Source organism: Protopterus annectens, chromosome 9.part0 (assembly GCF_019279795.1).
Source record: "Protopterus annectens isolate FY-2018-M chromosome 9.part0, PAN1.0, whole genome shotgun sequence".
In the NCBI taxonomy this organism is placed as follows: Eukaryota; Metazoa; Chordata; order Ceratodontiformes; family Protopteridae; genus Protopterus; species Protopterus annectens.
Genome location: NC_056743.1, coordinates 582,148,655 through 582,172,476, shown reverse-complemented (window position 1 = coordinate 582,172,476; position 23,822 = coordinate 582,148,655). Strand labels below are relative to the sequence as shown.

Sequence of the window (23,822 nt, the reverse complement as noted above, 5' to 3'; positions counted from 1 at the left end):
CTAATAATGCAGGTTCTATTTGTGATACAAACTATGACTCAATTCTTGAATCGATGCACAAAACAGTTAATGAAGTACAACATCCTGTTCTTTTTAAGCAACTATCTATCATTGATAGAAAAATGTTTCATGCAGGGCAAGTATATATTAATACTAAAGTAGAGGACTGTGATTTTGTGTGTGGGAAAAAGGCATACAAATGGTTACCTGAGAATTGGTCTGGCAGTTGTTTTTTTGGGTTACCTGGTTCCGGCCATAGGACACACTGCAGTTTTGCCTCGAGGAAGAATTCGAAATGTCAGAGAGGTCACCAAGAAACCTGGAAATCCAATCAAGAAACCGGAGAATCCAGTGGGACGAATCGAAGCAGGCTGGAGAAACCATAACTCCATAAAAAACAAAGATAAACTGACACACATGGACTTGAGTGACACTATTATATCGTGGGCAGGTATCGCTCCTACATATGGCACAGTAAAATCGATTTGGGAGCTGAAAAAACTGTCCAAACTTCTCGAAGTAATGAGCAATGCAACTTTTTCTGCTCTCGAATTAGTAACTGATGAACTGAACGCTATGAGAACTGTGGTGCTTCAAAACCGCATGGCTCTCGACTTCACCCTAGCGGCGAAAGGCGGTACTTGCGCTTTAATAAAAGAGGAGTGCTGTTTGTATATTCCTGACAACCAGCATGAGATAGATGACCACCTTGAGGTAATTCAGCAAGTGTCGGCCATGACCAAATCAGGCCCAAACCCACTGACGGATTTTTTCCAGAATTTGTTTGGGGGGTGGGGTACCATCCTAATGAACATCCTGATTGCCATTTGTGTGGGATTACTCCTATTAGGAGTGTGTGTTTGTTGTGGTATTCCCTGCATGAAAAGATTAATTAAAGATTTTATAGACATGTCAGTTTCTGAAACTTTGTATCAAAGTACCGAATTTGAAGAACTGTTGAAAAATGAAACACTTTCATAAGTTTAAATTGAATGACTCTCTTAACTGCAAATTCTGAACGGAAGAGGTTAGGAGAAGAAGCAAACTGTTTATGCTTTTGAAAATAGAATAAAAAGTATTAACAGGGGGGAAATGTCAGAAAAATATGTATTAATGTATGTGTTTAGTGCTTATTAGAAGCTAAAAGGGTTAACACATTTCATTCTATTTTATGTACAGCTTAATTTTGTATGAAACTACGATAGTATTTGCTAGCACAGCAAAATTCATGTTTATGCCTTTTGGAAATTTTCTGAAAAGCAGGTGATTATCTGCTAGGTCAGGAAAATAATGAATAGAACAATACTGTTTTCTATAACGTTATTGAACTTGAACAATCAGCTCAGTTCGTGTTATGAGAACATGCACAGCTGCAGAAAAAGATAGATACAGTTGAACAAAGACTGCTTGAAGAAATGAACTATAATCTGTACTTGCATTGTGCTCGAATTAGCCATAGTACCTTGAATGGTAACATCACATAGTGAGAAGTTGTATCTAACCGGTGGTCTCCAAGGCCACGTTGTTTTCCTCAGGAAGTTTTTTTCATGAACTTGATAGTGTCAGCAGAGAATCATGGACAAACAGCTACTATGAAATAATATTGTAAGAACTTTCCCCAACCGACAAGCTTTCTGCAAGAATTTTGTCAACGGAAGAGGAGGATAAGCATAAAGAAGACCGGATGGCCAAGCATGAACCAGAGCGTCTCTGGGGTTTTCCCCTGGTGGGGGAATCAAGAGCAAAAAACTCGCTGTATTTTGCATTTGAAGGCGACGCGAACAGATCGCAGCAAGACTGACCCCATCTGAGGGAGATCTGTTTTGCTACTAAGGGGTTCAGAGACCACTCGTAGGGTGAGAGGATAGTTAGACTCAGCTTGTCCGCAAGAATGTTTGACCGACCCGATATGTGCGTTGCTATGAGAAAGCGGTTGGTGGATATCGCCCATTCCTACACTCTCATGGCCTCTCGTCAAAGTGGATAAGATCTGGGTCCCCCTTGCTTGTTGATGTACCAGACCAGTGACATGTTGTCTGTTTGAATTGCAATAGTCCCTAGAGGAAGAAGGGCATGGAGAGCCTGCAACGCTAGAAGCACCACCCTCATCTCCAGGACACTGATATGCAAAAAGGTCTCTGTGTGAGTCCACGTGCCTTGGACGGTTCTGCCCATGCAATGCCCCCCCCCCACCTGAGACGAGACAGGTCCATGGTCACTGTGACTTGGGGTGGGGACATGGAGAAGGGGCGCCCTTCCCGGAGGTGCTTGGAATGGAGCCACCAAAGTAGAGATTCCCTGCAAACCCTGCTGAGAGGAATAGGGGCAGACAAGGGATGAAGCAGAATGGACCACTGGACCTGTAAGGTCCATTGGAGAATCCTCATATTCAGACGCGCGAGTGGAGACAAGTTGATGGCCGCTGCCATGGACCCCAGAGCCCTCAGGACTAACTCCGCTGGAGGGGCCGAGGACTGAAAAAGTGCCAAAACATGAAGGTTTAGATTGCGAAGTCTGTCTGACGTCAGAAAGACTTTGGACTGAATTGAGTCTATCCTGGCCCCTATGAAATCCAAAATTTGAGTAGGCTGAAGGGAGGATTTCTTGTGGTTGATCGTGATCCCTAGATAGCGGGCGAGATGTAGGAAATAGTTTCTCGCTTAACATAGTAGATGTCTGGTGGGGGCGGCTAGAAGCCAGTCGTCCAGGTAAGGAAAGACCTGTATACCCTGAAGCCTCAGGTGGGCCGCTACAACTGAATGACCTTGGTGAATACCCTGGGGGCTGTGGTGAGACTGAAGGGTAGGACCCTGAACTGATAGGGGCTGGCTCCCAGCCGAAAGTGGAGAAACCTCCTGGATCGCCTGTCCATTAGAACATGGTAGTACGTATCCTTGAGGTCTATGGAGCACATCCAATCGTTCTCCTATAACAATGGGAGAATGGATTGAATGGTAACCATCCAGAACTTCTCTTTGGCAACTGACATGTTCAGTGTGGACAGGTCGAGAATTGGCCGTAAGTCCCCCGTCTTTCTTGGCACCAAAAAGAACCTGGAGTAAAAGCCTGATCCGGACTGACTGGGGGGGGGGGGATATGCTGGATGGCTCTTTTTTCTAGTAGCTCTTTTATTTCGAAGGCTGCTACCTCCCTCTGATTGGGTGGTACATCGGGGAGGTGCCTCGACAGGGGAGGAGTATTTAGGAATGGAATTGAGTAACCTCTGGATATGATCCGGAGCACCCAGCAATCTGTCGTAATGGACTCCCAATGTGCTAGATGCTCCGAGAAGCGCCCCCCGACTGCCTCCAAAGAGGAGCAGTTGGGCAACCCCTCAGGGTTGCTGCGTGGGTCGATCAGAAAAGGGTTCCCTCAACCCAAAATTCTTCGGCGCCCCTTTGCCTCTGGGCTGGCGTCCACCCTGTCCTCCATTGCCTCTGAAGGACAAGGGATCCGGAGTTAAATGGGATTGTTGGGATTTCTGGAACCACATCTTCTTCTGCCCTCTTTGATTCCTGGAGAAGGACCTCTGAGGAGCCGAGAAGCGGATCCCGATAGCAGACGTTTTCCCATCCTTCTCTCTCTGGAGTAGGGTATCGCGGATGGTTTGCTGAAAAGCGTGGAACCGTCAAAGGGAGCGTTCGCGAAGGACGCCTTGAAGGGTTCCGCAAAGTCACAGAGACGAAGCCAGGCCTATCGTCATAAGACAATGCCTGTTCCGCTGGCTCTAGCCGCTCCCCCCGTGGCATGGGAGAGAAGCTGCATAGAGGTATTTGTGACAGACTTAAGAGTGGCCATTCGCGCCGAGAAGGTCCATTTGTCCTCGGCCAACATGGACTCTGGGGGTGACCCAGCATACTATTTGATTAGGTCCCAGTGGAGTCGAATCACGTGTGCCATATAGTTCAGTGACCTTACAGAGAAGGTCACTGAAGTGAACATCAGCTTTCTGAGGTGGTCCATCATCCGAGACTCCTTGTCTGGAGGATGTACTGAGGAACTCTCTTGCGCTAATTCCTTCTTGGTGGCTGCTGCCACCACCATGGCATCTACAGGGTCACCTTTTCTCCAAGCTGTCCTGTCTGTGGGGGGGGGGGGGGCTGAGAATCTTGTCCGATCTCTTGTGTATTGGCTCCACAGTGTCCAGCTCCTTCCATGCCCTAGTAGTTATGAGGTCCACCAGGGGATCGGTGGGAGGGGACACCCAAGAGGTAGATGGGCCTGCGTCAAACGCCTCCAGAAAGACAGACTCGTCCGAGGAAGGCTTTTGGGCTGACCACCCCCACTAATACGAAGCATTTCCATAATGTCTCCAAAGGAGACGTCTTTGGGGGGGGGGGTGACCTGGGGGAACCTTCCCCTTCCTCCAAGTCCATGTCTTCTGTGAGGGACTCGGGTGAGTCCAAGTGCCTCCTCTTGCACTTTCGTTTGTGAGGGACCTCCTCGGGGGGGGCTGTCCGAGGAGGGCTCACCAACAATGTCTTGTTCCTCCATGGGAACCATCTGGGACGTAGGCGCAGGCTGTCCCTGGGGCTGAATGATGGAAGACAGGCCCGTCTGAGAGGGAATGGCAGGTGGATCCGTAGCAAGAGCCTGGGACCTCGAATCCCTTGAAAGGACCCTCTCCACGACGTTGAATGCTGAGGGTGAGCTGCTCTCCCTAGGATCCGAAAGCAGTCCTCTCGGATCCGGCTCGTGGATCGGTGCCGGAGATGACCCGATCTCATCCGAAAGGGCAGTGCGATCCGACCTCAATGGAGCCAAAGGCACACTAACCCCTCCGGATCAGACGCTCTTCTCACGGCCCCGAGAACTTGGATCTGAAAATGGATCCGACAAACTCGAAGGTACAGTCGGCGTCTAAGTGGGAAACACTGTCGGCGCCGACACCACCCCGGCTCTGAAGCTACTCGGATCCGATAGCTCCAAACCCCGGTAGCGGGTCGGAGCAGGAGCAATGGGGGTGAAAATGGGTTTGAGCTCCCCCTGGAGGGGGAGGAGGCAAAAGCACTCCCATCTGCAGCTGGGCCTGAAAAAATCGACGCATCTTCCGATCCATGTCCGCATCAGATAAACTTCTAGTTGACCTGGATGAGGCTGCCGAGGCTGGCCGGGAAGGCCGCCTGGATGACCTCAAAGGTGACCGGGTGTCCTCCTCCGGTTCCGGGGAGAAACGTGGAGAACAAAGCCTGGAGAGGGAAGACTCGGAGACCTTAAAAGGGGAGGCAAGCTGCTTAGATGGCAGGGCCGAGGGAGCTGAATCGGCCCGCCTCTTGTGGCTACGATGCCTGTCTCTCTCACGCTCTTTATCCTTCTGATCCTTTTTTCTCAAGTCCCTTTCCTCCTGAGCTGAAGAGGGAGCTTGAATCCTGGCCAGGGGAGCGGGAACAATCTGTGGGGCAGCCGCAGCTGGCGCCATGGAGGGGGAGGAGGATGAAGTAGAGTCCGGGGGCAAAAGGCCCGCGAGGACTAGCTTAGTCCGCCTATCCCTGAAAGCCCTGGGGTTGAAGGCTGCACAGATAGTGCAGCCTGAAGAGAGATGGTCCACACCCAGGCAAATAACGCACCGAGTGTGGCCATCCGCTGGGGACAGCTTATGGCCACACTTGGAGCATTTAGAAAAAATAGCTTTTGGGCCCTCGGACATACTGACAGGATTAGGCCCACACGTACACACCTTCACACACAGACAGAAGGGGGAGGGGATTTAAAATCTACACTAAACTAAAGACAAAACTAAAGATAAAACTACCCAGAAAGATTAAGGGAGAAAAGGGTACCACACATACTCAGAATGCAGTGATTTTAAAGGAAAAAGGTTAAATAATCTACTCAACTCACAAAACCCAATGTTAGGAGCTTGTTCTCAGATGCTTCAAGAAGCCGCGGCAAATGAGATCTGACGGTTAGAGGGAGGTAGCAGGGCATTATGGTAGGGGGAGGAGCTTGGAGCTCGGAACTTTTGCTAGGAAAGCTGCCGGCTCGGATCCAAATCGGATCCGATACCCACAGGTTGCTGATCAAATGAAGTTAACTACTTCAGATCTTTATTTTACATGGATGGGGAGTCTGTTCCAGAACAGCAGTATCCTCTGTGAGATACACCTGTCCCTCCAAAACATTATGTTGATGTTACAGAAGAGGTTTGGATCCCCAGACTGACCATTTCTGATGCCATTTGGCTTGCTGACGTGCAGTAAAACCATCAGTAATGGGTCTGAGTTGGCCTTGTATGCTAGACACAGGTCACCTCTTAGCACTCTGTAGGATACAAAGTATAGTGACAGGGCTTTGAGTTGGTCCATGTATCCTTTTAGTAAGGTACCCCTGTGAGTGTTCCAGTTGTTGGATATATCTGGACAGTTATGTGCTAAAGGGAGCATTATACTCAATGAATGGATAATGGACTGAGTAAAGGAGATCAATAACATCTATAGATCTAGATACAATCCTTTGTTTATAAGCTGTACAATATAGAAAGACTTTCTTATGACAATGGGCACATGTTGGTTGAAAGATATGTCACTGTCCACACAAGTTCCCAAATCTTGAGCAAGTGGGTCAACTGTTAGTGGTGTATTGTTAATGTGGTCATTTCCTAGGGTAGATAGCATTTCAAAGGATACAATAATGATTTTTTTGTCATTTAGTTTCAGACCACGATTTTGGCACCAGTTATTTACTTGAGACAAACCTTTCTGCAAGATGGCAAAGTCATTTGGGGATTCAAGGGCTACTCCTAGCTTACAATCATCTGCAAACCTGGTCAGCCAGAGCCATTTTGTATTGGCTTTTACTTCAGAGAAGTAAATGCCAAACAGGAGAGGTCCCAGCACAGGTAACTTCCCCAATTTTGGGAGCCAATAGGCAATCCAGCAGGTGACAAAGGGGTTTATTTTCAGTTTATTTAACTTTTGTACTATGCATGAGTAGGGTTTTGTGTCAAAAGCTTTTGCCAAGTTGAGGAATGCAGCGTGTACCATTTTGCCTTCATCCATTGTTTGGCAACCTTTTCAAAAAAAGTCCACCTAGTTGACTAAGCATGACATGCCTCTGATGAATTCAAACTGAGACGGGTTCAGTATTTGGAGATTCCCTATGTCCTTACTGATTAGTTCCAAGATAAGTCCGTTCATAGCTTTGCATATGCAGCTGGTCAGACTTATGGGTCTGTAATTGCCTGGATCTGTGAAATGTCCTGCATTATGGAGGGGAATGGTTAGGTACAAAACCTGTATGGAAGCTGAGGTTGAACAGTGTTGTTAGGGGTGTGGCAAAATCTTGCTTCATGCTGTTTAAGATTCATCCAGGGATATTTACTGAAGGATCTAACAGCTGCCAAAGATAGTAAAGGTAAAATACTGTATACCATAAGCAAAACTACGGTATCCCAAGTACCTTCTTTAAATGACAGCCAATAGAAGAAGCACCTACACTGCAAACAAGAATGTCCTACAACAAAGCCCCAGAATGCAGATGGTAACTTTCTGAGGATTTGGTTTCAGAGATTACACTTTGCATGTATCCCGAAAGATACGAAGCAAACAAGTCAAACAATGCAGAAGAAAGGTTATGAAGGAGTGCAGACACTCCAAAAGGATGTCCGTCTCCACTGTATCAAATGCTAATAAGAACTGAAGGGCCAAAAATGAATATAAGCACTGAACCCACATAACACAAGCAGCATTAGAGATGTGAAAAAAAAGATGTTTCTGTGCTATGAGAAGTCATAAAACCTGAATGAAATGTATCAAAAAAAGTTGTGTTCTTAGAAATTATTCAAATAGTGTACCGAAAACTTTCTCAATAATCTTATTAAAGATAGGACAGCAATTTTAAGTACTGGGAGAGTTAGGAGAAGTGAGACCTCTTCACAATGATCTGAAAATGCTATTTCTTAGAGACAGCTACACAATCCTAAACATATCTAGACCTAGGATACTGACACAAAACAGTAATAGGTCGAGGGACCAGTTCACAAGTTGTAGGGTGGATGTCTTAAACTGATTTTAAGCCTTTAGACTAATCAACATAATGAAAGTCAACCCTAATCCATGTGGATGGTGCCCCTATTTGTACCCCTGTAATTCCCATGGATAATTTTGTGAAGACCAGGTCAACCTTTTCTGCAGAAAACAGATCATTAGCCTCACATTAAGCAGCTGGCCTGCACTACATTTACAGCTGTTTGATCATCAACAGGTAGCCAAGGAAACTGAATGAGGAATCTGTAAATGAGAAAACTCAAATTATGGATAGTCTGTAAAACAGAATAGAGAACTAGTGACTTTAGCAGTGAGTAACTTGCCATTTACTGACTTAATGATAGTGGCCGTTTATTTCTTGCAGTAGTTGCAGTGACTTTTAAAATATGATCAGCTGACCATTTTCCTTAAGCCATAAATTTGCGTACAGATAAAAAAAATTTTTAACTGATCAACTGTTTACTTTTGAATGTTAAATAACTGCACTATACAAATAAAAATACTCATTTTACTCATGGACACTTTAAAAATACTGACTGTTCTTTCAGTAGTAGCACAATGTTAGAGCATATTTACCATTATCAACGTGGTCGAATCTTCCAAGAACAAAGTTGATTCCAATCCATGCATAAACCCCTAAACAATTATAAAGAAAGGATATCACTTTAAATGCACCACGCAAGGTCTCAAAACATTTTCCAAAATCATGCATTTCATACAGAAAATGAAATATGTTATATTAAAAAAATAAGTACTATACGGAACAAATGGCCTATACCTTTTAAATTTCATTTATAAAACAGAAAACCATAAGTAAAATGTCTTTTTTGTACAACAGTCTACTGATGAATTTTTGTGTCATTAAAAACCTTATTTCACTCAAAATAATTAGTTTGTGTTTGTTTGCCAGGGTAGTTCTCTCTCTCTCTCTCTCTCTCTGATCAACAATGACCAACTTCTGACCCAGCCCAGGTGGCATAGAAACAAGTCACAACAAGTGATAAAGCAAAATAGGACTAAAATGAATGACTACTCTATGGCAAGATATTCTACAGTTAGCAAAGTAGTGTCCATTACAATAGAAAGGTAGACTGCAAACAAGAACACACCCAATTTAAAAAACACAACTTATTTCTGCTACTTCAGGTAATCATTCACACATCTGTATGGATTCTGAATATACCAATAATTATAAAAGGTAAAAATTTTGCATTGTCGTAGAGTGATAAACTACCTCTGCTCTTCAGGTGCACGGAGATATACGGTAACTGTAAACAACTGTCGAATAACTGCAGTTCAATCATAAATTAACTTCAGGTACAAATACAGCAATAATGCAGATATTTATCATATTTTACAAATTTATCACCACTCCTTTCAAACACAGAGTGCAGGAAATACAGACAAAAAAAATAATGGGGGACAAAGCCCAAAATCGTGAACAAATTTTAAATGCATTTATAAACTCGGAAAGTTGCAAGGATAATAGGTTTTACATAAGTCTGCATTTTCTGAAGAATATGGTGTCTGAAACTGAAATGCATGGCATTATTTAGTGACTTCAATCCTGGATACGTCAAAAACCCCCCACAAAATTTATGAGGAACGGTCAAAATATGAGGCAAAAAGCTGGACAATCTGTGAAAATCTGGAAAGTTGAGAGATACGGTTATCACTAAAAACAAATATTTTCTGTTTCAACTTATTTTTCAAAAATCGGAATGGTCACAAATGCCAGCACATAACATTAAACTCTTGCATCTTAAATGATACTTCTAAAAATTTTACCATTAATATTTTTCACTTTAAATATTTTCAAGACACAAGGAAAGAAAATGAACTATCTACCACTGGTTTGCATGATATATATACACAGCATATATAATGCTTTCACCCTTGCTTCCTGCGTACAGAACAGCTTTCCCTCTATTTTACATTTCATATCTTCACCCTAAAGGTAAGCCATCCTCCCCATGCCATTCTCCTCAGAGCTAAACATGGGCCCTTTCTCTTTTCTTTTGTTTCTTCATCCAGCAACTGCATCACCTGTTAAACTGAAGAGCTGTGCATGTTATTATTTTTCATCTTAAGTTAAACAGGTATGCTTACTTTCCAGACCCTTAATAAGCCACTGTCAAACACACAGATCTTCAGTTCCTATGGAATTCTAATACATATTATTTCCTATGACCTCATAATCTGCTCTACATTACTGTTTTTCTGGCTTCACATTAGCTTCCATTTACTTTCAGCTGCCACGTCTTTAAAACTCTCTCATCATACTACTGATACCCTATACAATAAAGGACAGCTGTTTTTTAACTGGTAATACCCACTGGACACAAGACCGGAGAGCATTGTCTGGTTAAGTGACTTGCTCAGTCACAGAGTTTGCAAGTGGAAGTTAAAAGAATCAAATGTAGGACTACAGGATGAAACTATTTTTCCTGCTCATAGTCTTAAGCCTCAGAGCTAAGCTGCCTTATCTAAAAGATCATATCTGATCAGAAAATTAACCAAATTTCAAGCAAAGATCTAAACTCCCCTTGCTCATCAATTAATTTTGATAGTATTTATTTTATTGCGTAGTCTAGGTTCCTAACATGTTCTTCTGTCTGCTGTCTCACAAAAGTAAGGTCTACACTTTATAGGTTCACAGGTACCTAGCAAGCATGTGGTCCACAAGACCACTTAAGATCCTAGCCCAGTTTCTGAACTGAAACAGAGAACAGTCTGGTTAAGTGATATATGTAGAATTACACAGCAGGTAAATGGGGGTTGAGAAAATCAAACCCTTGACCACAGAAATCAGCTTGTTAACAGCTTACAGCCTTAATCCTCTGCACCAAATACCACATTTGTGGTCATTACACCACATTCTAGCTTTATAGCAGTCTAACGAACGAAAATAAAATCTGAACTACCTATTAAAATGTTGCCACTCGAAATGCCGAGTGATGACACGACGAAAAAAAAAATAAGACTGGAAATCCAGAAGACTGACTCTCAAACATTGCTCTTTTCCATTAAACTTCTTTTTTGCAAGAGGGCAAGCACCCCTCCACCCACCAATTTATGTATATCAACTCCAAAATTGCCATATCTCCGAGAAAAGGGAAAATTTTAAGAAAGTCATCTCACACCTGGTACATGCAAGTCCACTTTTTGGTCATTCAGTCTCTGTGTTTCAGGACTTGCACTACCAGGTCACAATTCAAATGGTTACTGAAATACACATCCAGTGAAATAACAAAAATATTAAATAATACAATCTTATTAAATCAGATGTCCTACAATGAGAACTCTCCTTGATCATTTCTCTGAGTGAGGTAATCCTCTCTACTGATCTGCATCTGGCATCCTTTCCCCAGAATATCTCACAATTAGGGACAAATGTGCTCATATGATGAAGCATGCTGTAGTGGCAGCTTCTACTTACAAACTGTGTGACCCTCTGCAAGGCACTTGACTGAAAAGGGGCACTACTCAGGTAATGACAAAGCAAAATGGTTGCATACATCAACTACATGAATACTCTTGTCCCCTTATACCCCCCCCCCCAAACTTGCTCCTAGTGAGAACCCATCTACAAATTTAGAGCAACAGTGAAGATTCAACTCCCTCACTACTAATAACTGATATACAAGTACAAGCATGCTCAAAATAAAGGAAAATTCAACAGCCAGTACTGGCTGAAGAGAGGTCCACCAGCAGAGAAGGCGAGAGAGAGGATATTCCAGACCCATCAAGGAGGATCAGCTTTAAAGATCTGCTGATAATGTAAGTATACCTCTCTTACATATAAAATAATCAAGGACTGTTCATGATGGCTATTTCATAGGTAAGTACTAGGAAAGCTGCCCTAGTAGATCATTTTAAGCCTAGCCAGTCTCCCTTCCAAAAGTGATAATCATAGCCGATACAGTGTGTCTGTGAGGTAAAACACCACATCAACCATCATGACAACCTACAATTATATGTAAACTGGATTTGAACCCAACATTACTTGTTCTGTTTCTCCAGCCTCACTGAAATTACACTTTGTGCCACATAGATAAGTTGTGAGAATCCCCTGTACCTTCTGTCTGTGAGCCGTGAGGTAAAACACCTTAACCATTATGCCAACCCCCAAATCTCAAACCCCAGTAGGCCTGCCTGTTGAACAGGAATTTCAAGAGATGCAAACAGGAACTCTTCACACAAAGGTGAACAGATGTCCTCCCCAGGGGGGCTGACAACTCAGCCAGAGCACTTGTCTTTATTTTGCTTCCAACTAGAGGTAAGACAGAATCAGCCCAGGCTGCTAAATGGGGACAAGACTTTGGAAGAGAAATCTACAACACCCTGAAGCAACTGCAGTAAACTGATCGAGAAAAAATAAGTAACACGTACCAGTCCAACCATATGAACTGCACCCAGATAAACCCAAAGGTTCCCACCAACATTCTACTTGTTATGCAGGACTACACTAACAATCAAGGGGACCCTGGGAGATAAGACAATGGCCAGGAAGTGAAGGGAGCCTCAACAAGGTGAGGGAGACAGCCTGACTAGTTCCAAAGCAAAGAAGTTCCCACAGCAAATCCATACTCAAGACAGAGCTCTCAGAGGAGCTGACAGCAATACCTATGTCCATGAAGTGCCAAAACATGGAAGAGCTAGGAAGAGAGACCCCCCCAAGAATGAGCATAACATTACAAAACTTCTGGGTTGATCACATCCCCGTCTGGAAGCAGGTGGAGTTATGACTCCATGATGAATGGGCAAGGTGTCCTCTGGGATGACCCATCATCTTGAGACATAGTTTTGAATAAGTACCAGTATTGAACTCCAGTGAAAAACTGGGCTATCCCAGTGAGATCCACCACATGTTCTCACCCAAAGGAATAAAAATAAATTTGGAAGCCAAAGGATTTGGTGATGTAACAGAGCCCCCACAGAGGAAGGGACAGATGTAAGCACTCTCCCCAGTCAGGAAATTTACAGTAAACAATCTGGAAAGCTGATAAGAGGAGGCTATAGCCAAGGCAAATTCCTGTTTAGGAGGGCTTATGGCATTCTTCCAGGGCTCAGATGCACGATGGAAAGCTCAAATGAGTTACTTCCTCATGTGCACCACAGGACAGAAGTCTGCCCAGGTTATCAAAAAAAAATTATGAATCCTTAGCCTCAATCAACTTATAAGCAAGATGCTAAAGGACTTGATGTAAGAGCAGTGATTCAGTCAGACAACATTCCTGGCAAGCAGGCATAATCAGGTGTAGCTGACTTTCTGCATGGAAGGAGCCATCGACATGAGAATTATACAGGCTCCACCAACAGCAAGTGACTCCTAGGAAAGGAGTTTTAAGGGCGTCCATGAAGGCCTATGCCAAAGACAGCTATCAGGGGAACTTGGGTAGATCCCACTGGAAAATCCACATTCCAGGAGTATTCAGCAGGGCATGAGTCACAGCTGTGCACCAATGGGGCACCCTATTTCAATGAGAAGAATAGAACCACCAAGCAAAGGGCAAAAGGAACAAAAAATGAAATTCCCTCATTTTGTTGAACTCCAGCAGAGCAGCTCCCTCAGGGGAGAAAAAAACCTGAACAGTATTTCCCTACACCCAAAGTGCCTTCAGAGATCATGAACAAGAGAGCTATGGGAAAGGGATCTTTAAAAAAAAAAAAAAAAGTTATAGCAGACCCAGGACAAGGAAAAAAGGGGCTCTTCCTACAGTGCCTGTGATAATCTTTTCTTTGTTCTAATACAGGGACAACTCAGCTGAGGAGGAAGCAGAGACACCCCCCCCCCATAATGTGTCGACCTGCCTATGAACAAGGAAGTCATGTAGCATGGACCGAGCCTCTTCAGAAAAAGTTTACATTTGTCAAAAAAGCATTAGGCAGGAAGACACTCAAGTCCTCTCCAAGTGAATGCTGCCACATGCTTGCCATATGTTTCAGACTCATGGCCATGTCAACTACACTCACCATTAAATCCACTGCAGATGCTAAATAATGACTGAGGCTGGGGATTTGACCAGGCCGAAGGTGAGATCTTCTCCTGATCACAATCTTAAGGTCTTGTGCATAAATGCAACCACTACCAGGTGAGCCTAGAGCCTGGATAGGCAAGACACAAGGCAGAAGGCCATTGGCAGCAATACTACAGAGACTATACCTTCTTGCCCATCTTTGTTACACCCCCCCCCCCATCTGCAATCTAAGAAGGAACAGAGTGCAGACTTACAAAAATCACATGCCCACTGGATCTTCAAAGAATTTAATCTTGGTGTGGTATAACAAGGTCTTATTCCAATATGGCAGAGAATTTAAAGGGTACCGTCTCTCCAGGGGGTTTGCCACAGATAGTGTGAGGGCCTCCAAGCTCCCAGATTAATGTCAGTAAATGCTGGCTCCAGGGAAATAATGACAGGACAGCCTGTCGATGATGTCTCTTAGGGCTGACCCAGGCCTTGGTACAACTCTCACTCTATCACACATGGACCCCTTGTACTGCCAAAGTGAGAAACAACCCCAAACCTGTGGGTCTGGGAGCCAAATCATACCACAGTTTGCATAAACTCAGGACTGGAGCCAATACCACAAAGGCCAGAAGATATGGCCGTTGTGGTTGCTGTTTATTTGTTGTTGCTGCTGCTGCTGCTGTCGTTAATAAGATCAGGGGAAGCCTATGTGTGGTTAAATGCATATCAAGACTGACACACAAGTAGGAGAACACTGTGATGGACCAAGTGATGGTATCCAACCCTGGTACCCAAATGCATATCAAGACTGACATACAAGTAGGAGAACACTGTGATGGGCCAAGTGACGGTATCCAACCCTGGTACCCAAATGCATATCAAGACTGACATACAAGTAGGAGAACACTGTGATGGGTCAAGTGACGGTATCCAACCCTGGTACCCAAATGCATATCAAGGCTGAGACACAAGTAGGAGAACACTGTGATGGGCCAAGTGACGGTATCCAACCCTGGTACCCAAATGCATATCAAGACTGACACACAGGTAGGAGAACACTGTGATGGGCCAAGTGACGGTATCCAACCCTGGTACTCAAATGCATATCAAGACTGACACACAAGTAGGAGAACACTGTGATGGGCCAAGTGACGGTATCCAACCCTGATACCCAAATGCATATCAAGACTGACACACAAGTAGGAGAACACTGTGATGGGTCAAGTGACGGTATCCAACCCTGGTACCCAAATGCATATCAAGACTGACACACAAGTAGGAGAACACTGTGATGGGCCAAGTGACGGTATCCAACCCTGGTACCCAAATGCATATCAAGACTGACACACAAGTAGGAGAACACTGTGATGGGTCAAGTGACGGTATCCAACCCTGGTACCCAAATGCATATCAAGACTGACACACAAGTAGGAGAACACTGTGATGGGCCAAGTGACGGTATCCAACCCTGGTACCCAACTGCATATCAAGACTGACACACAAGTAGGAGAATACTGTGATGGGCCAAGTGACGGTATCCAACCCTGGTACCCAAATGCATGTCAAGACTGACAAACAAGTAGGAGAACACTGTGATGGGCCAAGTGACGGTATCCAACCCTGGTACCCAAATGCATATCAAGACTGACACACAAGTAGGAGAACACTGTGATGGGCCAAGTGACGGTATCCAACCCTGGTACCCAAATGCGTATCAAGACTGACACACAAGTAGGAGAACACTGTGATGGGCCAAGTGACGGTATCCAACCCTGGTACCCAAATGCATATCAAGACTGACACACAAGTAGGAGAACACTGTGATGGGCCAAGTGACGGTATCCAACCCTGGTACCCAAATGCACATCAAGACTGACACACAAGTAGGAGAACACTGTGATGGGCCAAGTGATGGTATCCAACCCTGGTACCCAAATGCATATCAAGACTGACACACAAGTAGGAGAACACTGTGATGGGCCAAGTGACGGTATCTAACCCTGGTACCCAAATGCACATCAAGACTGACACACAAGTAGGAGAACACTGTGATGGGCCAAGTGATGGTATCCAACCCTGGTACCCAAATGCATATCAAGACTGACACACAAGTAGGAGAACACTGTGATGGGCCAAGTGACAGTATCCAACCCTGGTACCCAAATGCATATCAAGACTGACACACAAGTAGGAGAACACTGTGATGGGCCAAGTGACGGTATCCAACCCTGGTACCGAAAGGCATATCAAGACTGACACACAAGTAGGAGAACACTGTGATGGGCCAAGTGACGGTATCCAACCCTGGTACCCAAATGCATATCAAGACTGACACACAAGTAGGAGAACACTGTGATGGGCCAAGTGACGGTATCCAACCCTGGTACCCAAAAGCAAAATCCTGCAAGTGGCTCTTGTGCCCATTAGAGTCAAACTGGGATCTGACCCATCACTCCTTACAGTGGACTACTATGTAGCCTCACCCTGAGAGTCTCCTACTTTGCCACAGCTGAGAAAGAAGCACCCTGGGAGATGAAGTCTCATCCCACAGTACCCCGATCAAAGATCAGATGACCTAAAGGGCCATTCACCCTAAACGGGCTGGCTGAATTCCAGACTAAGCCAAGTAAAGAACTGGCATGCCTCTCTATCACCCAGGCCTGAAGTCTTTTACATAGGCAATGGACCTGAACTAGATAATAATATCCACTATTTGTGAGTATTCTCGGCCCTTACAGAACTCAGAGACCACAGATAAAGTAGATTTGTCTCTAGGATGCATAGGTCTAAACCAACCATGCATACAAAATCTCATGCTAAGATTTAGCTAGCCCACCAGGAATTGATAGGGGCCCTCCCAAAAGTCCAGTGAGGGACCACTTCAGACTTTTATTTCTCAAATTCAAATATACAGCCAGAAAATATCCAAAGAGCAGACAAATGCAAGATCCTTTGGGTCACAGTATCAATGACTGAGTTCTGAATTGTGGAAAAGACCTTGCTTAGTGAAGTTACATCACTGTATGCATCAACATGGTTATGTGTTCATCCCTGAATGGAAGAATTCTGGAAAACACTACTAAATGCTGAATGGTGAAAAAGACAAATGCAAACAAAGGACCCATCAAGAAGGGTACTCAGTGTTAGATCTATAGTTACCACCTGCACCATATTTTAAGTCTTGATCTGAGACGATATATGCCCTAAAGAAAAACATGATGAAGAAATGTGCGGATATTTAAATATAAAATCATTTTTTCTTCTTACCTACAAGATATTGAAGAAACAGACATCATAAATGAAAATTGTAGTACAACGGACAACAGATTAAATAAGTACAACTCAACAACAAGTCTTATGTTTGATTATCATTTTTCTCTAGCTTTTTCAAACCTCTGTGCCTGCTGACCATTAAGTAATTAACAAACCCACTATTGCTGAACCACCTCGCATACGCAACTAGCTGCTACACCCTGTATTATTCCATGGGGGACTCGTACCCTGCAGTGAAAGGCTGTCTTGGAGTGCCTATACTTGTTGGCAGATAATGCTGGAGAGACAGATGAGCAATGAAGAACTATCATTTAAAGGTCTGGCTGCCCCCCACCCCCATGGCACATATGTCTGACATGCTGGCATCCAACAGTGCTGCCCCATGACTCTCACACTGCTGGACCAGAGTTAACTAATGGCTATTACACATGCACAGCTTTGTGGCCACACACTGTCCTATACTACTGCATAATGTTTCATCCACCTCCACCATGCTGTGGTTTGGGTTACCTCACTCTCCTTTGGACAGACACACCAGCATCAGTCACTCAACTCTCACCCTTCCCAGCCAGGTTCTCCAATTCCCAAACTGCTAGTCGATTTCAGGTGGTCTGGGTCACAGTCAGGGCTTTACGCCTCTACTCCACAGAGTCAGTAAGTTTGATGACAAACTGAAAACCTGTCCTCTGCCCATCTCTGTGCCACATAGTTTTTTTTTGCCATACATCTATTTTGGCACATCAGGACTCATGATTAAGTTTAGATGCTGGAAAAGTCGTGTCAGTAAGGGAGAGATGAGAGGTAGCAGGTGGCATCATCTCAAGCATCTTACAGGAAGGCAGCTGCTGGAATTTTGAAAGAAGAGCTGCAACTGATGGTAGGCTGGTTGTTGGAGTTCCACAGGGCAGACATTCATTAAGATGTGCACCAAAAAGGGGTGCTCATATTTTTAGCCTGGGACATGGGTAAGTGGAAGCATGCACTTGCAGAGACTTCGGCATACTTGGTGCCACAGTGGATCGGACAGCCATCAAGGGAAGAAGGACACAGCTTATGAGGTGTACGTGCATGTGTATGTGTGTGTGTGTGTGTGTGTGTGTGTGTGTGTGTGTGTGTGTGTGTGTGTGTGTGCGCGCGTGTGTGTGTGTGTGTGTGTGTGTGTGTGTGTGTGTGTGTGTGTGTGTGTGTGTGTGTGTGTGTGACAGAGAGAGATCGCAAAAGCTGACACGCATGCAAGTCTTCCAGTTCTGTAAGGATGACAGCTGGAAGCCCCTTACTACTTGCCTCAGAATACGGGGGGGGGGGGGGGTATTCCTACAACCACAGTGGAGTCTAACAGTCATAAGGTAAGGGAAATAGGTTGGGGTAAAAAAAAATAAATAATAAAATTAAGAACACTCTTTTGCAGTGGCTGTGTATGGACAGCTACTAGACATCATTGAGAAGTCTGACATTTCCGTCTGAAATGTTTTAGTGTAGCAACATGGAAAAGTGACAAATTAACATGAAATAAAGGAAAGGGTTGTGCAAAGTGCAACACTTTTGTACAGAATGAAAAACAACACAGAATGTGTTAATGTGGAATTTAACCACAACAGCATTTATTCTTTCCATGAAAAGTTAAGTAGCTCCGATCCTAGCATTGTACAGACTATACCTGGTTAAAGTACAAGTCTTCATGTATTACACAGTGTTACTGAGAATGTTCTTAGTATGAGAGGAGTTGTCATCACTGTATTATATAAACGTCTGTATATGTTCACTCTACTCTTCTGTCACATATTTAAAAAGTAATTACCTTCCTGTTTTCCTGATATTACCTCAGCATGCGAGTCTGAGAAGAGGAAATCAAAATGTGCTGGAATATCTGTGCGAAGATCTTCTAATATTCTTTCCTGTTGACTAATAGTGGAAACAAAGTACTATAATGGCAAATTGTGCAAAAAAACAAGCATTAACACATCAAACAGCTGGTTACAATAAAAATACACTAATGTAGTAAAAAGCAATAAGGTTCTGTTTAAGAACTTGTGCACTAAAAAAAAAATATTTCTGCAAAATGATTCTAAACACAGAGCCGAATATTTAAATTTGAACTGTAAAGGTCACAACGATTCACATACATCATTATCACGAAAATCGGACATAAACCTCCAAAAATGAAGCTGAACCAGATCAGTCTGAAGCACTACCAGTCCTTGTTGGGGTTATTTTTAACTGAGTACTGTTACACTGAGTTCCTCTGTAGTTCCTTACTCGGTCTTCATTTACTACAAACTCCCAAAAGCATGAACAGCAAGACCCACTTTTAAGTCTAGATGATTTTCTCCTAACTCTGCTGACACAGCAAAGCAGATCCCAAATGAAAAAGTAACTGTGTAAACTTGTTTGATGTCTTTGGCATTCACACTGTGAGGCTCTTTGCACCACACAATGTAGTTGCACAGAAGAGCAATCTAAATTCCTCCAAGGGATTTACTCATACTTTCTTTAATATACTGTTCCATCAAATGCTTCTCTCTAAGTATAAACTGAACATTAAACCAATCAAACTAATTGCTTCTGTGTTGAACACAGTACAGTTCAATGCTCTTACAACATTTCTGAATTGTATTTACCATTTTGTAAATGAAAAGTATTATGATGCAAACTGCTAAGTCTCCTTTCATGAAGGTGTACCATCTTATGCTAACAGAAACTAAGCTTCAGGAAGTTCTAAACCAATAAAACAAAACCAGAGCGACCACCACGGCTAAGGCTTCCAATTTTTCCAACAAAACCAGAGCGACCACCATTGCTATGGCTTCCAATTTTCCAATAAAACAAAACCAAAGCGACCACCATGGCTAAGGCTTCCAATTTTCCAATAAAACAAAACCAGAGCGACCACCACGGTTAAGGCTAGTTCTAAACCAGGAGGGACTATTCAACAGTTACTATGTTAGAAAGGACCTGGATGCCAAAAGCTTGATCCTTTACCAGCTCTGGCTTTAAAAACTGTTAACATAAAGAGAAAAAGGTAAAATTCTTACATTCTGCAGATTGGATCGAGACCATAGAATCTAAGTTTTGAAACTTCAAACTGTTTAAATGGAGTCTGCTGTACAAAGAGAAATGGGAAATGTACAGTTTCCTTGCTGCATTGTGATCTCAGAGTTGGTATATTTAATTAGTAGGGGGTGGGGGGGGTGCAGGGGGGCAAGAATGTAAAAAAGAAAAGAATTGTTTTTATTTTTTTTCCCCGAAGTTTCAAAACTTTATTCTTTCATATGGTCTCAACAAAAAGAATTTCGAAGTTTTGAAACTTTGAGCTTTATAAGCAGAGCCATATTATGTACATAGGATATATATATATATATATATATATGTATATATATATATATATATATATATATATATATATATATATATATATATATATATATATATATATACATATATAGTGTGTGTGTGTACATATATATATATATATATATACACATATACACACACACACACACACACACACACACACACGCACATTACATATACAAACACCACACTCACATGCACATAGGGCTGTCTCTTCTTTAGACGCTGCTACCAGTATTCTTTCAAAATTGTCTTTCCCAGGTTTCTTTGTAGAGACCCTTTGTTTTTACATTTATATTTTTGTAATTAATGAAAGATCCAGGTAGCAAATGGCCCCAACAGTCTGCTTCCTGGACCCCTCTTTCCCACTCAAAGTACTGGGCAATCTCCAAAAATACTGTCTAGATGACAGAAGTCTGAATAGCAGCTCAGGCACTGGAAAATACAGGCAGGGGAGGGTAAGAGTGAATGGCTTGCACCAGCCTGCTCATCTTGGGGAAGGATGGAATAACTTCGACTGCTCCCATTCATGTGGTGGTGGGCATACAAAATGGAGTTAGTAGTCCCAAACCAGTAATGGTCGCCAAAGGTGTGTGTGTGTGTGTGTGTGTGTGTGTGTGTGTGTGTGTGTGTGTGTGTGTGTGTGTGTGTGCGTGTGTGTGTGCACAAACAAACGTAAGGGGATGGCATAGGATGCCTCTGCAGTGATTCAGGTCTTGATATTGTCACCAGGGGCAGGGTTATGGCCATTAACCAATGCCATTTTTACCAGAATGACTGTGAGGGTACAATTCTTCACCACCACTGTCTAGACAATGGCTCTTCAACTCAGCTTTGTCTTCACTAGACGATGCTCAGGATGTGTTTAAGAAAGGGTCAAACTTGTACAGTAATTCTGACTATCAGTAGGCCAATGGGTGGATGGGGGACATACAGGAAAAAATTCTTTACATATCCCTGATGTGATCTTCTGCACCAATAGCATGCCTCCAAATGTTTTCTGGTCTCTAGTAAGACAGGTTTGAACTTTTCCTGTAGATGCTGGGTATATCCCCCCTTAATCTTATGTAGCGTTCTTCTGGACTCCTTACAACAGCTTGAAATAATCCACGTACTGCCTCAAAAAATTCACACAGCACTCAAGTTGACAATTATCAAACGACAAAGTAAAACGTTTTCTTTCCTTCTCGAGTCTAGCCTCCCTGGGATACCTCCCAAGATTCTGTTTATGTTGGTCTCTGTCCTCTAGTCGAATCCAGCTGTGATTAATATCCTCCCATCGTTGTCTTCTTCTGCTGTAATCACTTCTTCGACAGCGAATACTTCACACCAAGACCTTTGAGGTCCATGTTTATCGTTTTACAATTTTCCTCCGATAATCATCAAATGCCACCTTCCTGTCTAGCTGGTCAGCCTTTCTCAATTCTTTTCTTAGTCATTCTGTGTGTGTCATCAGCAATGAAGCTGATATTGTCTCTTCCTTCAGATACATCTGAAATACACACTGAACCTAGAATCAGCACCTGCCGTAATGCGCTTATCAGTTTCACCATTCTTGACATCATCCCACTTGCTACAGTCCCTTCAGCCATGCAACAATCCAGGTTTTCAGTCTTGGTCCTACCCCCAACCTCTGCAGCTTTTCTAGCTACCCCTTGTGCAGGACTAAGGCACACACTTTGGTATAGCCAATACATGTCTGTCATGCTCCTCTGTAAGCCAATTTAAAAAATGGATCAGGTAAGAGTTACAGCTTCTTTGGATCAGAAAGGAGTGTTAATTGTTGATTCATAAGGAAAGCAACCAACCATTCTCTTGTGATTTTCTCCACTACCTTCCATTTCAATGCTATTAAGTTAAAAGATTTGTAATTCCCATGTTTTTTCACGCCCCTCACTATGTCACAGTATCATTCTTGCCATTTTCTGGCAGCTACGCCCATATTTTATATCTTATGCCCTCCATTCCTCAAGCATACACTCTCATCTGATCATATTTTTAATTGGCTTACAGAGGAGACTTCTGAGGCTGTCCAAAAAGAGAGGGATGGACTGTGTGAGAGAAGACCTGTGACAGTCAGGTATGACTGTCAAAGAAGGCAGGACAGTGGCAACGAAACAACAGAGGTGGTGACAGTTGACACAACACACTAACCTCATGTAGAAAATGGGGAGCAATGGGAGTGAAGATGAAGTGTTCCTTTCTTGACAGCTCCTGGCAATGGTTTTCAATGAGTGTTTGTTGCCATCACCTCCTTTTCTTCTCTTCTGGTTTTCTCAGCGTAATATGCTTTCTCCACCTTCCCAGCAACATATATCATCTCTTGTCTTCTGCTCTAATCACGAGCCACAAGCGTCATCTCTTCCACTCATCCTCACAGCCCACTTAGCCCAAACATTTTCACAGAATGTTTACTCCATTAATATGCTCCCAGGTCTGCAACTCATCTCTGATATTTTATCTTTAAGCTTAGCATAATACATTGCTCTTTAATACTGTCTTTGACTTTTACCTTTCTCGCATTCTAAAGCACATACTGGCATGACGACTATAGATGAACAGAGCCTCTACCTGGACATTCCCTGCCCCCTTCATCTTGGTTAGAACTACAGCCAGAATTCTAGATTTTCTGCTGTGGTTCTGGAGAAGTTGTCTAATGGTCCATGATCTCTATCAATTTCAACTCAATTTCTACTCTGGAGATCCGAATCTCCCAGTCTACTCTTGTAAGATTCTGATTCCCTTCATCCTGCTACCCCATTTGTTTACTGCCTGCCCCACAGTTTCTCATCATCCCCTTGGAAGTAACTAGCAGTCGATAAATTGTACCACTTCACCAGCGCTCCCTCTTCCTATATCTTAACTGCCAAGGTACTTAAACTAAAACCTGGATTCTGATCCTAATCACTCCCTCACTCTGTTGATGAGGTGGGAGTCCTTCTCCTTGCTGACTATGCAGTTGAGACCCACCTTTATGTTTAATGCTACTCTGCCTCCCTTTCTCACTTCCCTGTCATTCCTGAACAAAATACAGCCAGACATCCCTAAGTCCAATCACTTTGTCACTGACTCATGTTTCCAAGCTACCAACAGCATTTACCATCCCTTTCATCTACAGCACTGCTTCTAGCTTTCAATCTTCCTATCCAGACTCCTTGCATTACATAGTAATGCTATCCCTGCCATGGTTTGCATAATCCTTTCTTGTTTCTCTGCCTTTTTTCCTTCTGCTTTCAAGGTA

General features: G+C 43.4%; 1 protein-coding gene across 3 annotated transcripts in view; it reads right to left on the bottom strand.

Moving 5' to 3' along the window:
- Positions 1-23,822, bottom strand: part of ENTPD4 (ectonucleoside triphosphate diphosphohydrolase 4) — a 203,254-nt gene that overhangs the window by 83,959 nt on the left and 95,473 nt on the right. For all 3 annotated transcript variants that reach the window (XM_044083115.1, XM_044083116.1, XM_044083117.1), the window contains exons 6-7: positions 19,029-19,132; positions 8,562-8,621 (exon numbers count right to left, since the gene is read on the bottom strand). In XM_044083115.1, the coding sequence (XP_043939050.1) occupies positions 8,562-8,621; positions 19,029-19,132 (164 nt within the window). The remainder of the gene's footprint in view (positions 1-8,561; positions 8,622-19,028; positions 19,133-23,822) is intronic.